The 21,424-nt window shown below is 40.8% G+C and overlaps 1 protein-coding gene across 9 annotated transcripts in view; it reads right to left on the bottom strand.

The window, feature by feature from the left end:
- Positions 1-490: 490 nt before the first annotated feature.
- The window catches only part of LOC5576202, a 50,822-nt gene continuing 29,888 nt past the window's right edge, over positions 491-21,424 (bottom strand). For 8 of the 9 annotated variants that reach the window (XM_021838019.1, XM_021838018.1, XM_021838016.1 and 5 more), the window contains 7 exons: positions 15,059-15,211; positions 14,800-14,924; positions 14,427-14,737; positions 14,248-14,371; positions 14,059-14,187; positions 13,314-13,996; positions 491-4,270 (listed from right to left, as the gene is read on the bottom strand). In XM_021838019.1, coding sequence (XP_021693711.1) covers positions 2,918-4,270; positions 13,314-13,996; positions 14,059-14,187; positions 14,248-14,371; positions 14,427-14,737; positions 14,800-14,924; positions 15,059-15,211 — 2,878 coding nt within the window. In that variant the 3' untranslated portion in view covers positions 491-2,917. The remainder of the gene's footprint in view (positions 4,271-13,313; positions 13,997-14,058; positions 14,188-14,247; positions 14,372-14,426; positions 14,738-14,799; positions 14,925-15,058; positions 15,212-21,424) is intronic. The other variant, XM_021838025.1, reaches the window with a different exon arrangement.

The raw sequence follows: 21,424 nt of genomic DNA on the forward strand, positions 1-21,424 counted from the left end.
GTATCATTGACATCTTCCAACAGCCTACTTGATGGCAAGACGAAGTTTGCCGGGACCACTAGTGAAAAAATAATGCTGAAATAAGATCCTAAGTAACAAACAGTCAAACAAAGTCCTAAGTGAAACTGATTTGGGTGTTTGAACAAACATTCTGACTGCAGATAAGGTGTCATTTTTAGATTGATTGTAGGAATATTCTTTCCTTTAGAGGGATTGTACCGTAAAACGGGTTATGTTTGATAATGTGGGTGATAATGTGGAACCCAAAACATACTTGTAGAAATAAAATAATTTGTGTTAATTAATTGAGCAAAACGAAGCTATTTTCGTTTAAATCAAGAACATTTGCGGCTTTATAGGGATTTAAATTTTAAAAATCGATGAGGTTTCAGTACTATGGAAACGCCTACAAACAATCTGGTCTACGATCACGGTGGTGTGGTTAAAAAACGGCAAAGTTGTCTTGCGTAATTAGTAATTAATGAACAACCTCCTACTGAAATTGCATTACAGATTTCTTCTTTGAGAAATTGTTCAACGAAGTCCTCAATTTTGTCCTAAATTTTAGTGGGAATTTCTCTAATGCCTCTATGCCTTTATCAATAACTCCACAAATTCCTCTCCAGGAAAGTCTCAATTAAAACCTCAACCAATTTCTCCAGGTATGTTGTTCTTGAATTGATGGAGTAAACTCCAGATAAAATGTTGGATGAATTTCATGAGGAACCTGAAAGATTGGTGTGGCAACTTCAGAGCTTTTGTGGGTTTACATGGAGCAGTTCCTGTTGGAATTCTTGGTAGATTTCCTATAATATGCACAGAAATCTTTTTACTCTTCCAAAACTGGAGCGATATGTGAGTAGAAAACTGGAGAAATTTCTGGAGGAACTTTATGAGGAATCACTGAGCGTAAATGTTGAGAAATACTGGAAGAATTTATGTAGGAAACTCTAGATTATCCTGGAGCAATTATTCAAAAAAAAAAAAAAAACGAAGGATAAACTCCAGGAAGAGATCATGGAGAATTTTCTAGAATTACCAATAGGGAGTAATTCTTAGGAGAATTGGTGGGAACATTTAATAGTAAAAGGTACTCCAGAAGGATTTTTTGTAGGATTTCTTGAAAAAATATCTAAACGGGTTTCTTAAACATTAGAGCATTACGTATTGGAATCCTTATCTCCCTGATTATCGATTGGAGAATTTGGAAGAATAATTATCAGTAGAAGCTCTAAAATAAATTTTTGGATGATTCTTGAGGATAATAATGAATTAATTAGCGTTACTACTAAGGGTTTCTTAGAGGGGACTTCGTTGAGAAATTTTTTGAAGATATCACGGTGAAACTTCTCTTATAATTTCATGAAAAAAAGTAATCGATTTTTTTTTAAACCTGGAGATATCTCTTAAAGATTTTCCTGTGATGATTGGAATCTTTGAAATATTTTTTTTTAGAGTAACAACAGGAAAAATCGGAAGAACAATTATCAGTAGAACCTGTGGATGAAATATCTGGTGCCATCTCTGTAGGAAATCCTTAGAAAATTCAATCGTTTTCGGATCGATCCCCGAGAAAACTACTAGGAGCTTATGTTAAACTGCTAAAGGAAAGAGTTTTTTTTCCAATATACCTTCAGAAATTGTTTTGTGCGTTCCGCTTATAACTCTTTAAAAACATTCGTTCAAAGCCTATGCAACAATATCCTTCTAGTAATTTTCGTTGGAATTTCTACAAGAGTTTCTGGAGGTATCCTTGCAGCAAAACTAGCACAAAACTCTGGATAATACCCTACAAGGTCTTCTGAGAAGAGTCTCCTGAGTAATTTCTGAAGAAATTTTTGAAATATTTCTTGGTTAAAGTTTTTCAAGCAATCTATGTAGAAATTGCTTGAAAACAACTGAAAAAATCGGCGTAGGAACACCTAAAGGATATTATGTCGGCTACTCGAACAACTTTTTGAACAAAACTCTTCGAAATTCTTAAAATTTGTATGATTTCCTTAAACAATTTCTGTTGAAATCCTTGGATGATCTCCAGGAGGAACAACTGGAAAAGTTCTTGGAAGAACGACCGGTAGAATCTCTGAAAAAAGAAATGTCTCAACGAGATTTTGGGAGAATACCTGAGCAAATTACTTGATGTATCAGCGTTAAACTACTTAAAGATATCCGAAAGAAAATCCGGTACAAGAGGCTTTTGTTCCTCAGAAGATTATCATCAGCTCTACCAGGACGATGTATATGGTAGCGGGTAGAAACCGAGGCAGACCCAGATTTGATGTTGAGATAATGCTTGCTAGCCGGAAGAAAATCCAATCAGTACAATAGGCTTTTGTTTTTCAGAAGATTACCTAACATCAGCTTTACCAAGACGAAGTACATGGTAGCGGATAGACACCGAGGCAGATCCTGATGCTGAGAAAATGCTTTAGAGGGTTGTGCTTTTAAGTATCTTGGGTGAAGAGTCATATTACAGTTTCAAGTAGGGCTTGGCAAATGATGTAGCACCTCGAAATTGACAAACGGAAGCAAATTTTAGGCTTGTGTGAAACGCTGACTCTACTCTTCCAACATTGAACAAAAAAATCCAGCCTCCACTTTCCCCACCCAGAACCATTCGAACACCACCGAACCTAGCCCGAACGACTTCTAAACCTAAACCTACCGTAAGTCTATGCTGCATTCGGAATATATTAATCATCTGTGGTCTAGTCCTAAATCCTATCCTAAACGCAATATTAATAATCAATAATATAAATATACTTTTTTTTGTGGGAGTCTGCGACATCAGGAAAATATAAAGGCATTCCCAAATGCACGGGAGGAAATGCACGTACAAAAAGCAATATAGTACTTACGCACGCTCGTTCACACGGTGACCAACGATGATTACAACAACGGCGGCGGGTCGAGAAAATCAGACTTGGAAGTAGTCGCTGACGCCGGTGGATTCCAGTTCGCAAACCGACGGAGTGTTCGCTGCGCCGGCATCAGCCGGAGGGGTCACCGACGACCCCGTATCTTCGTTGGCACCCGGCGTAGCCGAACCCGCCGTGCCGGATTTCGAGAGGGAAGCATTCGACGAGGGACCGGCCGTCGAAGGCGTCTGACCCGAGGACGGTTCGTTGTGTAGTCGCTCGTACGGGTTCTCCTTCACGTTGAGGTACTTGACGGATTCGTAGTTCGGGTCCGATTCGCTGCCGGTGAGAGATTCGTAGTTGGAAGATAGTCGACTGTTGCTGTTGTTGGTAGCGGTGTTGTGCTGTTTGCTGTACCCTATCAGGTTATCCGGTGAGCTAGTGCTATCGGTGGAAGGAGTAGTACGGGTCTCCGAGATGCTCGAATAACCGGGCGACGAGGTCAGGTTCGGAGGCTCGGGGATCGTTGAGTAGTTCGGAACGGACCCGGGACCGATCGACGACGAGTTGACTGCGAGGGGGGCACTGGTGATGCTAGAGTAGATGTCCGATTCTTCACCCGGGTCCAGGTTATTGTTGTTGAGGCTCTGCTTTTTTCGCTTGGTCTCCTCCGTGATGCTGGCGTAGTCGTGTACAACTGCGGTGCTTTTCTTTTCCGATATCACACTGTAACCCGGATCGTAATCGATCTTTTCCTTTATACTGCTGTACCCTGGAGTACTGTCGGTATCGTCATCCTTGCCAAAGTCTAACCGATTTTTGGCTGTCCGCTTATCTCTTATGCTACTGTACCCATCGTTGTCCCTGGCAGGCCTTAAAATTTCGTAATTGGGATCGGAGTCCGACTCCGCCCCCTTTCTGTGCAACGTCTCATAACCCGGGTCATTGCTGCCAGGAAGACTCTCATACCCCGGTTCCCCATCCGCGGATTTGTCAAGACCGTGGAAAATTTCCAAGGAATTTCTCGAAACGCTTTGGATGCCCTGTGCCACCGCTAAGTTACCACTCCGTTTCTGAATTTGTGCGTAGTCTGCCGACTTTCGAAGCTCAGCCTTACCGTTAACACTATCCCCGGGAATCGTTTCGTAGCCCGGATCCTGCTGCTGTTTGTGTTGGCGGGTGTGTTTCTTGTCCAGCGTTTCGTAATCGTTCCCGCCGGAACTGATCGCTGGAAGAGGTTTTTTGCTCGGCGATCCATGCACGGATCCACTGCCTCCGTTCATATGGACCAGCTCCGGATCCGATAGGAACTGTTCGGCATCCGCAAGCATGGCGGTGGCACCGTCCTTCCGCAACGGTACGGGACTCGAGTTTTGCGAGGGTGCTTTCGAGAGCTTGTTCTTTTTCATGACCTGTGGAGGAACAATGTAAAGGGAGATTAGCAAGAAGGATCGCTGGGATAGTTTGGCTATTTTATTTAAACCCGTTGAAACGTTTTTTTATGTAAACCATGCAGCAGTAGAACATGTTCAACTAGATGAAATGGCCCATCCCTTCTGCAAGTATTAATGTATGTACGAATCTGCATATGAAAGCTATGATATTAGAAATCGACTAACCACTTTTTATTGAGCCAATTAATCATGAGCATCTGAAGTTACTTTAAAAATTTAATCCGCAATGCATTTTTTTTTTTCTTTGTCGTTTTCGTTTTTCTGGTGTAGCACTAATCCGGACTTCTCAACAGAAGAACAATTTCCATGTCTACTCAACACATCTGTGGTTGGTAAATAAACATGGTGTAGGGTGATTTTTTTTTTGTGTGGTATTCAGTTGGAGCTGCCTGACAGCTTAACTTGTCAAAGCTGAACCCTCGGTCTGGCTTTTGCCAAGTTTCCCCTCTACCAGGACCAATACTCAGACGGACTAGGCAATGGCGCCCACATGAACACTGTTTTTTATTAGTATTGTGACGTGGTAGTTTTTGAAAAGTACCCATATTCCCTTGCTTCTGAGAAAAGGAAGCATTATGAAAATCAGCAGCTCCATTAGAATTTGTTTGAAATAGTAGTGTAGATTTTGTTTGAAATAGTAGTGCATTACTAATACTGTCTAGTCGAAATGGTTTTGAATAATTTGTCATTCAAGTGCTATTCTGATTACTATTGTCTTTTACGTAAGATTAGAGTCTTAAATGTCAAGTGTCGTCAAGTCTTAACAAAATTAGGCTGTTTAGTAGTAGTTCTAGTTAATTTCATTTTTTGTTGTTATAAGTATTTATTGGTCATTACGTTCATATATCCTTAAAGAAAAAAGTCGCTTTCCTTGTCTGTTCAACAATTTTTCGAAACTAGCAAGTGTACCCTAATGATCGATCTCAGCGTCTTACTTTCCATAGTCATTTTTATAGTGAATATTGAAGAGTAAAGTTACCTTAGGCTTCTATTACAGTCTCCTACAAGATTCACTTTTCGGTGGCAAATGCAATGCTTCACAACGCCTACTTTCTACTTGTAAATTTTGCGAAAATGAAGCTGGAATTAGATTATTTATACCGCTGTTACAAAAGAGGTATTTCTTATTATGGCAATGTAAAAACCATATTAAAATAAGATTGTCGCCACTCATTTCTACTCAGTGAATCTACTAGTCATTTTCCTAAGAGTTCTTAAGTATTCCCTACGTCGTATATGATAACGATGTATCTAGCTAGCTAATAGTAAGAGTGGCTACGGATCATTCTGGTTAGCAAAAGGCAAACTGAACGTCACCAATAGTATTAATGTCCACTTGGAATAGATTAATTATAGATTAATTATTTGAAATGGGCATCAATTCTATCAATGACGCAGAATGTCCGTTGGATCACATCCGAGATATTATTGCGTCTATGCCATATGAATTATGACGCGGCTTTAAGCAAAAAATGCCAAAATGTGATACCACCACTACAGGTTACGCCTTTGGTTTCCATCATATGGGCTAATGGATTATGCCCTCCCATCGCGGCAAGGTCGCATGACCAAGGGGAGGGAATAAACATGGTGTAGGGTGATGAACTCGTTTTCAGTTGGGTGTAAAGGTAGAATTCCGGTGCAGCACTACACCATAAAAACGAAAACGACATTAGGAAGTCTTGAGAAATAAAATCAAACAATTGTTCTAAGAGATTTCTCAAAATGATCTTCACGCTCCTCTCAAGCTCCCACCATTTTTTTGGAGGTTCCTTTAGCAAGTTGTCTTTCTGAAGCTCTACGATAAATTCTAGGAACCCTCTTCAAAATTAATAAAAAAAAGCATTTCAGCATTGTTTTTTTTTAAAGGGCCTATCTGCATTCATGCATTCATTTCTCTTCATCGTTGCTCTCTTTGCGTTTTTTGCAGAAAACTGATTCTCTTCTTGTAACATATTTTTGTGCTGTAGGATGAAGAATCACTGTATATTGCTTTATTAACAAGAAATATTACAGATTTATTTAATTTAGCGAAGTTATTAACGAAAGAGAGGATCGATGTCAGTTAGACCCTATTAATGTAACAGCATAGATTTAAGAGTTAGCGGACATCAGACATCCACGAACTCCTCGGATTTGGAGCGTTAAGAACAGGGCTGGGAATGGTAATAGTAGTAGGCCTGAATTTCGCGAATATCACGTGGCTCTCTCACTACAGTAGTTTAAAATCGTGAATCTCATCAAGTAGCCTATGTTGGGTACCGTTGATGGGGGTGACAATGGGTCTAGGGGGTGAGATTGGATCAAAACGGAAAAATATGTTTTGTGAAATATTTCAGCTAATAACGCTGATATCACTAAAATTAATAATTCATATGTTGGGGAACATATTATTACACATAATTCATAACAATATACCTTTTTAGGAATATTAGTTTTTGTGTACTACATCATTAAACTTGCATGTTGAAACTAGACAAAATTTACAACATAAAATTTCTCCTGTACAAAGTATCACGCATGTACTCTAGCCTCTATCGTTGTATTAGTAGAATGTTGAAGGTCTTTTAATTACACATCACAGGTATTTTCCGGAATCTGTTTGATTTTCCCACAAAAAAAATCATTTTTTCGGTACGATGTCCAAAACATTGAAAACGGGGGTGAGATTGGGTCAAGCAAGAACGATAGTAAATGAAATTCCAAGTCCACTTTTTTGACATTTTACGGTGCCGGGTGTTCTCTTCTTTCATTAAGATGTGTTTATTCTTTCCAAATACAGCATCTCTGAAACATCAAACAAGTCTAGTTGAGTATTCCGTGCATTGAATAACAATACAACGCATTTTGACAACTTCTCAAACCAGCAACTGTGTTTCGTGCGCAGCAACATCGTAAATTTGTATCAAAAGGGTGTTTTTTTCTAAATTTGATTATTTATCAGTGTTTTCATATTATAGAAATATCTCACGGAAGTACAAATGAGTTGGATCGCTGAAATACTGGGATTATGACGTCAACTTCTGCCTGAAATTTATTGATCGTGGAATGTCGCACCGAAATTTAACTATTTTCGAAGGTTTAAAATAATCACTGTTTCAGTACACCTTTGGGGAAACTGAATGGGCTTGGGGATGAGACTTTGAGGGAAAAACCAAGAAAATTTATGTAAACTTGACGATAAATGTTGGGTTTCCATATTTTTTTTTTCATAGCTCTTCAATTTTCAGTATAATCTTTCTTTTAAGTGGGTTTATCATACTTGTGAAACATCTTAGATATCTTTTTGTCTTGTTTGCATCGTTTTTTGTCAAGATTTTTCAGTTGTGAATGGTTTTGAAATCATATTCTCAAAAACAAGTTATTTCAATTACAGTGACCCAATGTCACCCCCTCTATGGGGTGAGATTGGGTCATTTTTCATTCACTTGTGGTGCCGCTGTGAATAAATATTTTTCTTCAATGTTTTGAACAGTTGTTAATGTACCATCAAAGTACATACACACCAAATTTGAAGTTTATTGGAGTTAAATTGCGATAGTTATTCAAAACATAAATCGCACATATCCCTTTTTGACCCATTGTCACCCCCAACGACGGTACATGAATTTTCTAAATCAGTAGTGTCATTGAAGGCTATAAATGCGGGAAAAGCAGCGCGAAATAGAACATTTTTCTACAGTAGTTTTGGGTTGCCCTTAGCAACGAGTATTTTGCTATTTTCAAGACATTTTGCCTACAGCAGCAATAGGCGTGAGTTTCACTAGCCTCGCTGACTGTGGTTTTCTACGCTTGCCTACTGTAGTGTGAATCTCAGAACTTTTCCCAACTCTGGTTAAGAACTCTTCCAAATCCGACAGTCTTCTCTCACTTGAAACAACGTTAGTAAAAATCCTCAATAACTTTTCCTTCGAAACGCCATCAACCAATGAATGCCTTACCAAGTTCACAACAATTCAGAAAATACAACTGAAGGGTGGCCACCAAATTTGGATTTTGAAATTCCCGCTTTTTTCCAGGTTTTCCTGGTATATTTTGCCAAATTTTTCAGGTTTTTAACCCTTTCTTTCCCATGACTTTAATTGACTATTTCTATTTCAAACATAGTTTCTATAAAAAGCACTAGAACATTTTTTTAATCAGTTTAAAACTTATTCTGAAAGATTGGTGTGGCAACTTCAGAGCTTATTATTAGTTTTTGGCACCCACTCACCCTCTCGTATTCCTTTTTTTGTATGGATATTCTACACATTTTATATGTGCTGTAACAGTTATAGCATTATGAAAATGGTAAATGAGCCCTTATTCAAAACTTTGTTGATTAGATAGCTAGTGACAAATTAAAAGCTTTTAAAAATAAAGGATTGTTTTCAAGATTTGTTGTGGTACATAAAGTTAGCAACTATAGAAGAGTGCTATACCAATCTGCAATAATGAATTGAACATTAATTCCAAACTTTGAGTAAACATGTTAGAGAAATGGTTAATATTTATTAGCCCTGACAGTGCGAGACAAAAATTCAAAAAAATATTTCGAAACATTGCTAAGAAATATGGTGAAACATGTTTAAGGAATTAAATTAATAATTATTACGGATTCCTCATCACAATATCATTGAACATAACTAATTTCTACAACTTATTTTGGAGGTTGGTTCGTAAATAACAACAAATTCAAAACGATTTTCCCGTTTTTCCCGGTTCGGTGGCCACCCTGCCTTAGCGGGAGCGCCGTTGGCCCGGAAGCCAAAACCGTACGGGATTCTTCGGGTCAAATCCGGAACTCAAGAGGTAGGCTGATGGTACACAGCGCCTCGAGTAGTCGGTAGGACCAAAAGCCTAGACCTAATCAAAACGGCCGGACATTCCAAGGACGGAGATCTATCCAAAATGAAGTATCCAGCGATAGGTCCTGGTAGCTGGGTCACCGATACCTATTTCCATCAGGCCGTTCGATTTGAGGACTCATTAAGGGATCAACCACTGTCATGTGAAGAATAGCGTGGGATTTAGGAACGATCAGCAAGTTTTATAGCTTAGCTTAGCTTAGCTTAGACTGACTACACATATCAATGGTTGCTATTCCGTGATTGACCAAAGTCAGTGAAGATACACAAAGAATCAACTAGAAGTTCGGCTGGGATTGGCCATAATCTTCTTCAGTGTGCATAATTCAGTGCCTCTATTTATACATGGTCAATAATGGCGCCGGCCACGTCCTTGCAGTCAGGTGGGATTGAGGGAAGGAATGCTAGTGTGTAACCTTTGCTATTTGGAGACCGTGTTTTCCTCTGCATCTCCACAAAGGCTACTGGGAGGGATAGTTGTTAATGGGGAGGATTGTTGGGTCACAGGATTTACTTTGATAAGTGATTAGACCATGATAAACGATTATTTGTGAGATATAAACATGCTTAGGAATATAATATTTTCAATTGACATGAAAAATTTCCAAACAGGAGTAAATAATGTCGTTACATGAAGTGACGAACCATTCAAAGTTTGTTGAACAAATAGCTAAAAGCAACATTCCTACAGCTGTTAGGACGAAAGCTTGTGTAACAATATATTACTCAAATTGAAAAAATAAATCGATTGGCTGGACCACCACATAATATTCTTATGCCGACACTTACAGTGGCGAACCATTCAAAGTGTTTTGAATAAAATGAAAGTTTTGCAAGTCTATACTTCTAGCACAGACAAACAGACCGAACCATTCAAAGCTTTTTTTATATAAAAATAAAGGTAAAAAATGAATTAGAGTTTATGCCGACACTTACAGTGACGAACCATTCATAGTTTGTTGAATAATCATATTTATGTCTCACAGTTGTAACGATTAAATGTGCGGTCATATATATTTTATAGATTTAAAAAAAAGCATGAAACGAGCTCACCAATTGATCCTTCATTCTTGATTGAGCAGCCACAATTTTCAGTTTTATTTGAAGCATACATACTAACTGAGAAACGCGAAACTTTGTTCGCACTCACGCCACGCGGACCGAAAACAATTGGTCTTGATTCCGTCGCTCGCCCTGCAAGAGCATGTCACAGAATCGGAAGACCACACACTACTAACGTGAATATTTTTTCGCACTCGCATCACGCGGACCGAAAACATTTGGTCTAGATTCCGTCGCTCGCCCTGCAAGAGCATGCCACAGAATCGGAAGACCACACACTACTAACGTGATTATTTTTTTCGCACTCGCGTCACGCAGACCGAAAACAATTGGTCTAGATTCCGTCGCTCGTCCTGCAAGAGCATGCCACAGAATCGGAAGACCACACACTACTAACGTGAATATTTTTTTGCACTCGCGCCACGCAGACCGAAAACGATTGGTCTTGATTCCGTCGCTCGCTTTGCAAAAGCATGCCACAGAATCGGAAGACCACACACTACTAACGTGAATATTTTTTTGCACTCGCGCCACGCAGACCGAAAACAATTGGTCTAGATTCCGTCGCTCGTCCTGCAAGAGCATGCCACAGAATCGGAAGACCACACACTACTAACGTGAATATTTTTTTGCACTCGCGCCACGCAGACCGAAAACGATTGGTCTTGATTCCGTCGCTCGCTTTGCAAAAGCATGCCACAGAATCGGAAGACCACACACTACTCTTAGGAACGATCAGCAAGTTTTATATAAGAAAAAGTGCGGAAGAAATAAACATTGTAGGGACTTCCTGGCTCTTCCTAGATCAACTACATTTGGTACTGATCTGGCTTTATCTTATTCGGCTCACTCCGCAATTTTCCGACTTCCAGTACACAAACTGGTGCTGCCAACCGAATTAACACACCGAGTGACGTATCTACCGACAACGTTGATTTCTCCATGCTGATCCTTCCAAGGCTTGCCAATTTCATCGTTTAATAATTGGTTTCTGGAACAACATGGACGTCCACGCATCGTGCCCGTAGACCGCTACCGGAAGTATCAATGTTTTATGTAGGCTGGTTATTCAATTCATGAAAAGCTTTATTCGCAGCCGCTGCTTGCACGTAGCAATCTAATTAGTTTCGCCGGAAAATCATGTTCAAATGTTAAAATCAATAAACAAATGATGAGACAGCAATGTATACTCCTGCAATTTATATCTGGCCATACGCGACAGTATTTTTCGAGTTTGTGCCCTGTGGGAGGAAGAAAAATTGCCTGCTAGTTGGCTGGACGGCATCATCTGCTTTCTGTATAAGAAGTGACACATACTGGAGTGGGCCAATTACCGAGGAATGACGCTGCTCAATTCGGCGTACAAAATAATGTTACGTCCTTCGTCGGCGAATACCAAGCTGGTTTTCGTGAGGGCCGATCAACAAAGGATCGAATGTTTTCCGACGAAACTGGTTAAACTGATTCGTTAGATGGATCGAAATTAAGTGTGCGGGTACCGGATGAGATTTCGACCTCCTTTGTAACCTTAATAAGCGGTTTCTTCACCACCGCTTAGGCCTTAAACCTGGTTGAATCGTATGGGTAAACCTGGTTTACGGCTTAAGCGAAGGTGAAGAAATCTATCCTAAATGGATTAAAGCAAGGAGATGCGATTTCGCGTTCTAAGAGCACTTCCACAGTTATTAACTGAGAGCTTTATTTGCCAAAGTTGCCAATTTCGCATTCGTATATCGTGTGGCAGGCACGATGATACTCTATGCCAAGGAAATTTTCATTACGAAAAGATCATGGACCAACCGGGAATCGAACATAGATACTTTCAGCATGGTAGATACTTACAAAGCAACGGTAACCGCGGACTCTAATCATTCGGCTATGGAAAGCCCCACATCACAGTCATTGGCTCCCTGAAAAATTCAGGGCTCTACTCCCTACTCCCAAACCCAATCCTCGGTTTACATTTTTTGTTGTCGGGATATCTCTGCCGAATGACGGTTTTGACCTTCCTTTGTAAAAGCTCTAACTTGTAACTGTGTCCTCTCCATTTTCGATCCAGCGTAGAACAGCTATCTATTCGAAAATGTTGGAGTTCGAAGTTGCCATCTAAGGGATTCAGAGAACCTCCCAACCGTCCTTTCATAATGTATGCGTTCCACCCGCAGGCTTGATAGAAACTCCTTTGCGATGCAAAGAGCCCGCCGTTTTTCTGAGGAGAAAAATTTGCTCCCTCGCAAAGAGGCAAAGGCAGCACGCTGCTCTAGAGTATTTCACCGAACTCTGATGATGTTGAGGAGTATTATCAAGCCTGTCCACCCGAAAAATGTGTATTAATCTGGTTTTGTTTGAATGTGTTTCTAGCAACTTTGCAATCTGCGAGTTCCTAGGTTGAGATCGGTGGTACTACGGTTGACTCGCATCAACTTCATGGTTCTATGCATGCAGGAAAGTCTAACAGCTATCCGAAGCGTGAAGTCTTACAAGGCCAACGGGGTCGATCACATATCAGCAGATTTGTTGAAAGCAAGAGTCGCATAAACTATTTTGTTAAATCTGGGCCACTGATCGAGCTGGTAACCTCATGGAACTGCAGTAAGAGGATTTCATGTACAGAGTCAAGCACTTCGATACCTCGATAGATCTTATCTGGATATTTGAAGGGGAGATGCAGATATCACTGTGAAGCATTTGAACAGCTTCAATAGTAAAACCTTATTATCAATATTCAAAGTAAGCTCTGTGCAGGGCTCAATAAAAGTCAACAAATCTTAGAATATCAACACGGAAGACTCCTCCAACCACATGGTATCCAGGAACGTAATGAAGTATGTTGAAAATCTTTAGTGCTTTGACAGCTATATAGTTGCAGACGACGGAATCAGGATCGACACAACATCCATTTGAGTGACGGTCTTCGCATTCATCTCATTCAATCATTTAATATCAACGAACTGAAGACAATTGAAATAAACTCTCAATGGTTTTCAGGAAAATTCTTTGGGTCCATTTCTAGACTTCTCGAATAAGAGTGATAAACCCAAATCGTGAAATTAAAACACTTGTTATCAAAAATTACCCCCATCTCAACTCACCTTGGCGTACATTCCCTCCAGGTCCTTCGAGGGGCTCTTCTTCGGCTTGATGGCCGACCCGTTAGGTTGCTGCGTGCCGTCGTCCTTGACGCCGGAAACGTTCTCCCGCGAGGTTTTGTACTCGATCACCGACGCGACCGAGTTCCGCCCGGACTGCCCCGTCAGCGTGGACGTGTTCGAGCTGATCGAGGTGAGGTTCGAGTTGCTGAAGAAGCTGTTGGTCGACTGGTGCTTGAGGTTCTTTGGTGTCGGCGGGAGGGGCGAGTTGGCCTGGCGTTTCTCCGGCTTCGGTGAGCCCAGGTTGCCCACGGAGCTGGTGCAGCTGGAACTGCTGGCTTGCCGCGAGTGTGCGTAGGAAGGGTGTGCCTGGTGGGCACGGAGACTGTCGATCGGCGGCGGAGGAGGCTGGCCGGAGGATTCGTCCATCGTTCCACTATTGCTACTGAGACGGTTGTGGTGGGCGGTGGATATTGCACTTGCTAAGGAGTTTGGCGGAAGTGGCTGGAACGCGTCCAGCGAGTCTTCCTGGGGCATGCCGGCCGAGGGCCGACTAGACGCTCCCGTATTGATCTCCACCGAAACGGTCACCATGTTGGGCGGCTGGATCTGAGCGTAGGTCTCCGAACCGCTGGTGTAGAGATCGCCCTGGTTGTTGGGGTCGTCAATTGCTGCGTACATTTCGTCTGTAAGAAGTAGTGCGGAGATGAATCTTGGGTAATCTTGGGAAGAAGCATAGGAAACGTACCGGAATCGTCCGAAACTGTGGCGTAGTGGGAGTCACCCAATATCTGGCGCCTCTGGGCGGTGGTTTGATTTTGAGATTGAGGTAAGAGATTCGCCAGCGGCTCTCGGACGCTAATACTGGTATAACCCTCTGAAAAGACGGAGTTCATTATTTTAGAAGCTTCAGTTGGAGTGATAAGATATTTCTCACTTGAGGAATCCTGTGAGTCACCGCTGAAGTGTTGCTGCGGCGGTTGAACAATCGGAGGAGTCATATACGGCAAGTCTTGGCTTGCAGATACTCGCCCAGCTATAGCCGATGCCGCGGGAATGTCCTAGAAAGATATCTGATTAGAACGTGCCTATTTGAGACCGGAGGCTGCCACTTACCACTGTGGAAGCCTCTCGCTCGTCCAGCAAGCTTTGATTGGAGTCTCCTCCGGCGCCTCCAGCAACAGTGTTCGAAAGACCTCGTCGCGAGATAGGACTTAACAGCTCGTCGTCAACGGTGACAGCGACCTGTGCCGTTGAACCACTTGTTCCCGGCTGAACTACCTGGGCGTATGGATGCTCGGTTCGTCGGAGCTTATCGTAAGCATGCGGAGGTGACCGAACCCTCGCATATGGTGAACTGATGTCGTCCGCTTGACTGATGGAGCTGTGTTGTGAAACGCTGGCTTGCTTCTTCAGACTTGAAGTTGCTACAAATATGAGAGTTCAGTCAGCTCTTATCTCTTATAAACACTCAAAAACATCAACTTACGACTCCTTCCCTGGGGCAGATCCTGAACCTTATCGCCAACGGTCGCATACAATTCGGAGTTATTATCGCCGACTGGTTCCACTATCGGAATGTCCGGCAAACTTCGGTGCGGTGCATTGGAAGCCCTTGAAAATGACATGGATCAAGATTAGATTTAATATTCTTAAAACGGACTTATGTCTAAGAAGCGAATTCCGACCACACTCCAATTAGAAAATGGCACTACATATAACTAAGAACAAAACAAGCAAAAATCAACCTTTTACTAATGCTTTCCGGTTCGCTGCGATCGGGCTGGTCGGTACCGGAGCCGGTTCCAGCGCCGCCAGTGTCCACCGTGGTTCCCTGACTGGTGAGGGTGTCCTCCGGGTTCGTTAGCTTTACCATGCCTTCCAAGCCGAGCAGGTCATTTCTGCGGACAGGCCCAGGCAGTGCAGAGATGCATGATCCGACATCAGGACGGTAGTGTAGTTTTGGGTGGTAGTAGTAGTAGGTAGAGTAAGTACAAACGGCACACACATCAAACACAAACACGTGATAATACATGGGACAAACGGCACAAAAGAAGGTGAAGAGAAATATGACTGTTATTAGTAAATTTACAAACCAAAATTGATTAAACTTATATGTAGGATGAAGCATATAAAGAAACGGATAGTAAAGGATAGGGAAAGAAAAAACCCATTTTTTCATATTCTAGCTAAGAGTTGCACAAGCCCATGACATCAAGAGACGGATTTAATAGATGCAACGCAAATAAGTCTACTTCAAAGCAAGACAAATGCAACCGAACGGAATAGACCGATAATGGGTTCTAATTGAAAAATCACAGCACAGTGCTAACTAACACCGCTTATCGCGGAGACACGGCAAAAGACTCGTCGCGACTACCTGTAGGAGATGAGTCACGTGGAGCCAATTTCGATGGATGTAGGAATGAAGGCGTATGATTGATTGGATAATTGAATGAGTCTCTAGGACTAATGTACACAGTACTCACTTGCACACTTTTTAATATGAATTTATTCGGAACAAGTTCATCAAAATAACGAAATATCTTTCTATAGGTTTACTGCCATTCTATTTTTCTAAGGATACTTCCGAAAAATAATCTTCAGATTTCGTCTGAGACTTTCAGGAACACCTCCAAAGTCCTCAAGAAGTTTATCAAGGAATTCCTCCAGGAATGATAGGGAAAAATACGAATAAAATCTAAGATCCATTTCTAAAGCATTTTCTAAAGTAATCTCTGATAAATCTTCTTAAGTATAGTCTGATAAACTTCTGCAAGGGTCTCTGAAAAAACTTCTGCACCTTCGAATAGTCTAGGAGTTTTTCACAAATTTTCCTAGGAATTCGTGAAGGAATTGCTAAAGAGCCTTTGGTTGGAGTGTCGTGTAGAAAGGTTTTTTTTTAGGAATCTCTAGAGCACGTACGATTAACATGGCGAGAAGATTATTCCACAGCAATGTCACTAATGTTATTTTGAGAACTGTTTTTAATTCAACGGTAGTATTCATATTACTAATCCTCTTATAACTCCGTTAACGACATACAAAAGTTATACAGAGGTTTTACTCAGAGTTTGACCAGGAATTCCACAAAAATCGTCCAAATGCTGTTTCAGATATCTTCAAAGAAATTCTGATAAGAACATTTTTTCAGGATTTATTTTTAGATGGTCTTGCAGAAGTTTCCGTAAAAATTTCAAAAGCTTTTTCTAATCGAGAGGCCCAAACCGATAACTTCTCTCCGTTAGCCAACCGAGAAAATAAACCTTTTTAAACTTGTTTGCTTATGAAGTTGTAAAAAAACATCAAATACAGTCAACTCTTCCTTACTCGATATCGGGTTAGAGAACCATTGTAAAAATTGTTTTCGTGGCTACCTCGATGGTTCCTTGGATCGCATTTGCGCTGGTTTTAAGTTCTATAACTCGATACCTCCCTAGCTCGATGGTCTCTTCAATATAGAGTTATCGAGAGTTTACTGCAATTAAAAAAAATATGTTTAGAGAGGAAATCATATATTCAACAGGAAAACCCATTTCAACAATACCGGAAAGAAACAGCCTTCTCGGAAAGAACCTGAAAATTTTCCTATTTCAGTAGCAAGCTTGAAATTTGAGATAAAGATAAAGTTCGCATTAACCCAGCAACTTAACAAATTCGTCCAGCAATTCATCCAGATAGTTTTAGGAACTTGCAATCAGAAGACACAGTGTGTTTGTTTGACAAATTGAGACATGAATTAAAAAAAAATACGCGTTCTAGTGAGACTCGAACTCACGACTCCGTGTACGCTAGACCGGCGCTTTAACCAACTAAGCTACAGAACACCTTATGATTCTGCGGAATAGAAAGCCAAACTGAATCCGAGTACTAACTATGAACACATCTCTTTTCGCAAATCCATGTCTCTTTCGGACTTAGATGCCAAACCCTCAACACGCTCACGTTTGTATCTCCCGATCGCAAGTGGTCTAGCGTACACGGAGTCGTGAGTTCGAGTCTCACTAGAACGCGTATTTTTTCGCAAATTCATGTCTCAATTTGTCAAACAAACACACTGTGTCTACTGATTGCAAGTTCCTAAAACTATGTTTCAGACATACTAGCAAAGCTGGTATATGCCAGTAAAGGGCAAACATTCATTAATGTATCCCGAGTTGCGTCCTCCTGGCGCAGTTGGTCGTAGAGCGTGCGACCGCACTGAGAGCTCAACGCATACTGAATTTCGTGCCGGCAAGTATTCGGCTTATAGGTATGCGGCTGTAGAGCGTAAGAACTCAGTATCCATAAACAATTCGCTCTCACTTGCGATCGGGAGATACAAACGTGAGCGTGTTGGGGGTTTGGCATCTAAGTCCGAAAGAGACATGGATTTGCGAAAAGAGATGTGTTCATAGTTAGTACTCGGATTCAGTTTGGCTTTCTATTCCGCAGAATCATAAGGTGTTCTGTAGCTTAGTTGGTTAAAGCGCCGGTCTAGCGTACACGGAGTCGTGAGTTCGAGTCTCACTAGAACGCGTATTTTTTCGCAAATTCATGTCTCAATTTGTCAAACAAACACACTGTGTCTTCTGATTGCAAGTTCCTAAAACTATGTTTCAGACATACTAGCAAAGCTGGTATATGCCAGTAAAGGGCAAACATTCATTAATGTATTCATCCAGATGTTTTTCCGAGAATCACGCCAGGAAGATTTCAAGTAGGATAATTCTCCGGGAATTTTTCCAAGGTAATTCCACTGATACCCCAGGTAAACCCTTCACGTATACCTCCGAAATTTCCTCTAGGCACTCCTTCGGGAATTAATCCAGGAATTCTTACAAGAAATTCCCTTAAAAGAGATTAAGGAAACCCTTCAGAAAATTATGCAGTAACCTCTTCGAAAATATATACACAGATTTTGCATAAAATACCACCCCTTCATAGTCATCTACCACGGTTTTATCAAGGCATCTTCCGCAATTCTGTGGATTTTTGCGAAAATGCATCAAAGGTTCATTTAAAAATATCATTAGTGATTTCTCTGGAAATTATCCTTCCTAATGCAGAAAAAAAAGTAACACATTATGCATTAAGGATCAAAAAAGACCCATGACCTTGAAACGCTCTCAAAAACCCATTTTTGAACCGATTTTCGTTCCTTTAGCTTTATATAAAAGATATGGAACTCTAGGATGGAACCCTGGAAATTTTGTGTGAGTATGACCATTCTGGGCACAAGTGAACCTGGAACCTGTTTCAGAAGAAGCTGGCTGGTATATCATATTCAGCAGTTCATACACATGTATATAACAACGACTCAAATTTCATGGTTTCATTCCGATTTACAAGAGCACCAAGAGGACCAACATTTAGATTTTGCCGGATTTGGTCGAAGTATTCCGGAACCGGTTCCGCTAGGGTGTAATGTGGACATTTTCAGACCATCATATAGTCGCATCATACCACGTCTCAAAATACACGATTTTTCATCCAGATGTAAATGGATACCATGCCAAACACCTGGCGTTACATCCCTACTGAAACAGAGCCTGCTTTTCAGCTTAGTGTTCTTAAGAGCACTTCCATGGTTATTAACGGAGAGCCTTGTCATTTGACTATCTTTGCCTTTGTATATCGTGTGGCTTGCACAAAGATACTTTGTACATGGGAAGTCGAGAAAATCTCCAACCCGGAAAGATCCTCTACCAGTAGGATTCGAACCCATGCTGCTCAGTTTGGTCTAGCTGAAAAGCTGCACGTTTACCGCTGGGCTTCCCAAACATAAAATTATTATTCAAAGTTCAAATATCATTTCCGTTACGGCCAAATCCGAAAAAATGGTTATATAGTAAACTCTCCATAATTCGATATTGAAGGGACCATAGAGTAAGGGAGGTGTGCAGTTGAAGATAGAGTTACTGTGCACGTGCTGCAGCCTTATGTGCAGGAGCCACAAGATCCAACATAATCTCTACTGTAATCCTTACAGCGATTTCTTAAGGGATCCTGCAAGCTGTTTCCCTGAGATTCCCCCAGAAAGAAATTTTGTTCGCTACCAGACCATAGTGCTCCAGAAATACCTTCAGCAATTCGTCCAGAAATTTTGCTAGGAGTTTCTATAGGGATTCCTCCAAGGATTTTTCCAAGATTTGCAAGAATATTTCTACAGGGATTTCGCCAAGAGTTGCGGAAAGAGTATCTGCCAGAATATCTCCAGTGATTCCAGTAAAATCTTTACTAGGATTTCTCCAGGAACTACTACAAGGATTCCTCAGGGAACTTTTCCAGAGATTACTTCTGGAACTCGTCCTGATAAACATCCAAAATTTCTTTCAGGATTCCTCAGTGAACTTTTCCAGAGTTTACTTCTGGAACTCGTCCTGATAAACATCCAAAATTTCTTTCAGGGACCGAACAGAATCACATAATAAGATTATTACATATTGTAACAAACGCTGTTACAAATAACAGAAGTTGATAAGAAACTTTAAGGATTACTCCAGACTACCAGACTCCTCTGGTAGTCTTTTCGAGATTCTTTCTAGGAATTATTAATGAGATTTCCTTTGGAATCACTCCAGAAATTCTCCTGGAGATATTTATCTAGGGATTCTGCAAGAAATAACTTCATGAGTTCCTATAGGCACTCCTTAAGATTTTCATTAAGGAATTTTCTCAGGCATGCATCTATCAAAATCGCTACATGCATTATTCTTAAGTTTTTCAAAGGTAGTCTTCCAAGGATTCCTCTTTTTATCAAATAAAACTTGTTTTTAAGGCACTTACTCGTAAATGCTTCCAGTGGACAATTTGTTCTTTGATGGAAGCACCACACAAGGCAACAGACTAGCAACGCCCAATTTGACAATCGAAACACGTTCCTGACGAAAAGTTTTCCGGATTGAAGCAGGAATCGAACCCGCACCCCTTGGTCGATGCGGTTAAATGGTTTGTAACTCAAGAAAATAAATCCAGCCCCTTGAAGAATCCCTGGAGAAATTCTTGCAGGAGCTCATCGAGGGATTTCTGAGGAAATCTCTGGAGGAATTCCTGAAAAAAATCCTGGAACATCAAATATGCTTTTTGGCTACGCAGTCTTTATTTTTTCAATTTCATTAAAATATGCAAGCTCATCCCTGGAACTATTTCTAGAGGAAATCATTTAGAGATTATTCTGAATCAATTCTTTGTGAAATTCCTGAAGAAAAAACTGACGAAATCTGCAGAAATTGCTGAAGAGATTTTAATAGAGATATCACTAGCCCCTGTAGGAATCTCTGAAGAGCTTCTGGAAGAATTCCTGAAGAATCCTTCAAGGTATCCTACGAAAAATCACTGTAGAGATTTTGCTGATTGAATTTGAAGAGAATTCTCTTAAAAAAACTTTGTAGACATTTTTCTGGAGAAATTGCTGGAATAATTTTTGGAAAAATCTCTGGAGTATTCCATGAAGAGATGTTCCAAAAGGAATTAATGTAGAGCATTTACTGTAGGAATTTTTGTAGAGATTTTCCTAAAATAATTCCAGAAGTAATTCTTAGGATAATTTCTGATGGAATTCCTGCAGGAATTCATAGGAGAATCTCTTAAGAAATTTCAGAAAGAACTCTTGGAAGAACCCCCGAAGGATTTTTTGGAGGCCTAGAACGAGCCCCTGGAGAAATTCCTGAGGAATCCCTGGTGGTTTATCTGGAGACATCATTTCATGTCGCGATTTTCCTCGTGGTAGCTCAGGGAGGTATCCTACAAGAAACTCCCAATAAATTTGTGAGTTGTAGAACACCTGCAAGAATTCTTGGTAGAAAACCCTGAAGCGGTCCAGAGAGAAATCCCGGAAGAAATATCCGGAATATTTCCTGGAAGATGCTTGAGAGGACTACTTGGAGATATCTTTGTATGTTTCCGTGGAGGAATCCTCGAAGGAAATTCTGAAGAAATCACTAGTGAAATTTCATGAGTAATCCTTGAAGAAATTGTCCTAGTGTAACTCCTGGATAGATTCCTGAAGAAAACCTTGAAGATATGGAAACCACTAATTGAACTTTAACATACTCTAATTATCCCTTCCAAAAATTTGAAAAGTGTAACCTTGAAGATATCTCTGCAAGAATCCTTGGATGATTTTCTAGAGG

This window comes from Aedes aegypti, chromosome 1 (assembly GCF_002204515.2).
Source record: "Aedes aegypti strain LVP_AGWG chromosome 1, AaegL5.0 Primary Assembly, whole genome shotgun sequence".
Taxonomy (NCBI): domain Eukaryota; kingdom Metazoa; phylum Arthropoda; class Insecta; order Diptera; family Culicidae; genus Aedes; species Aedes aegypti.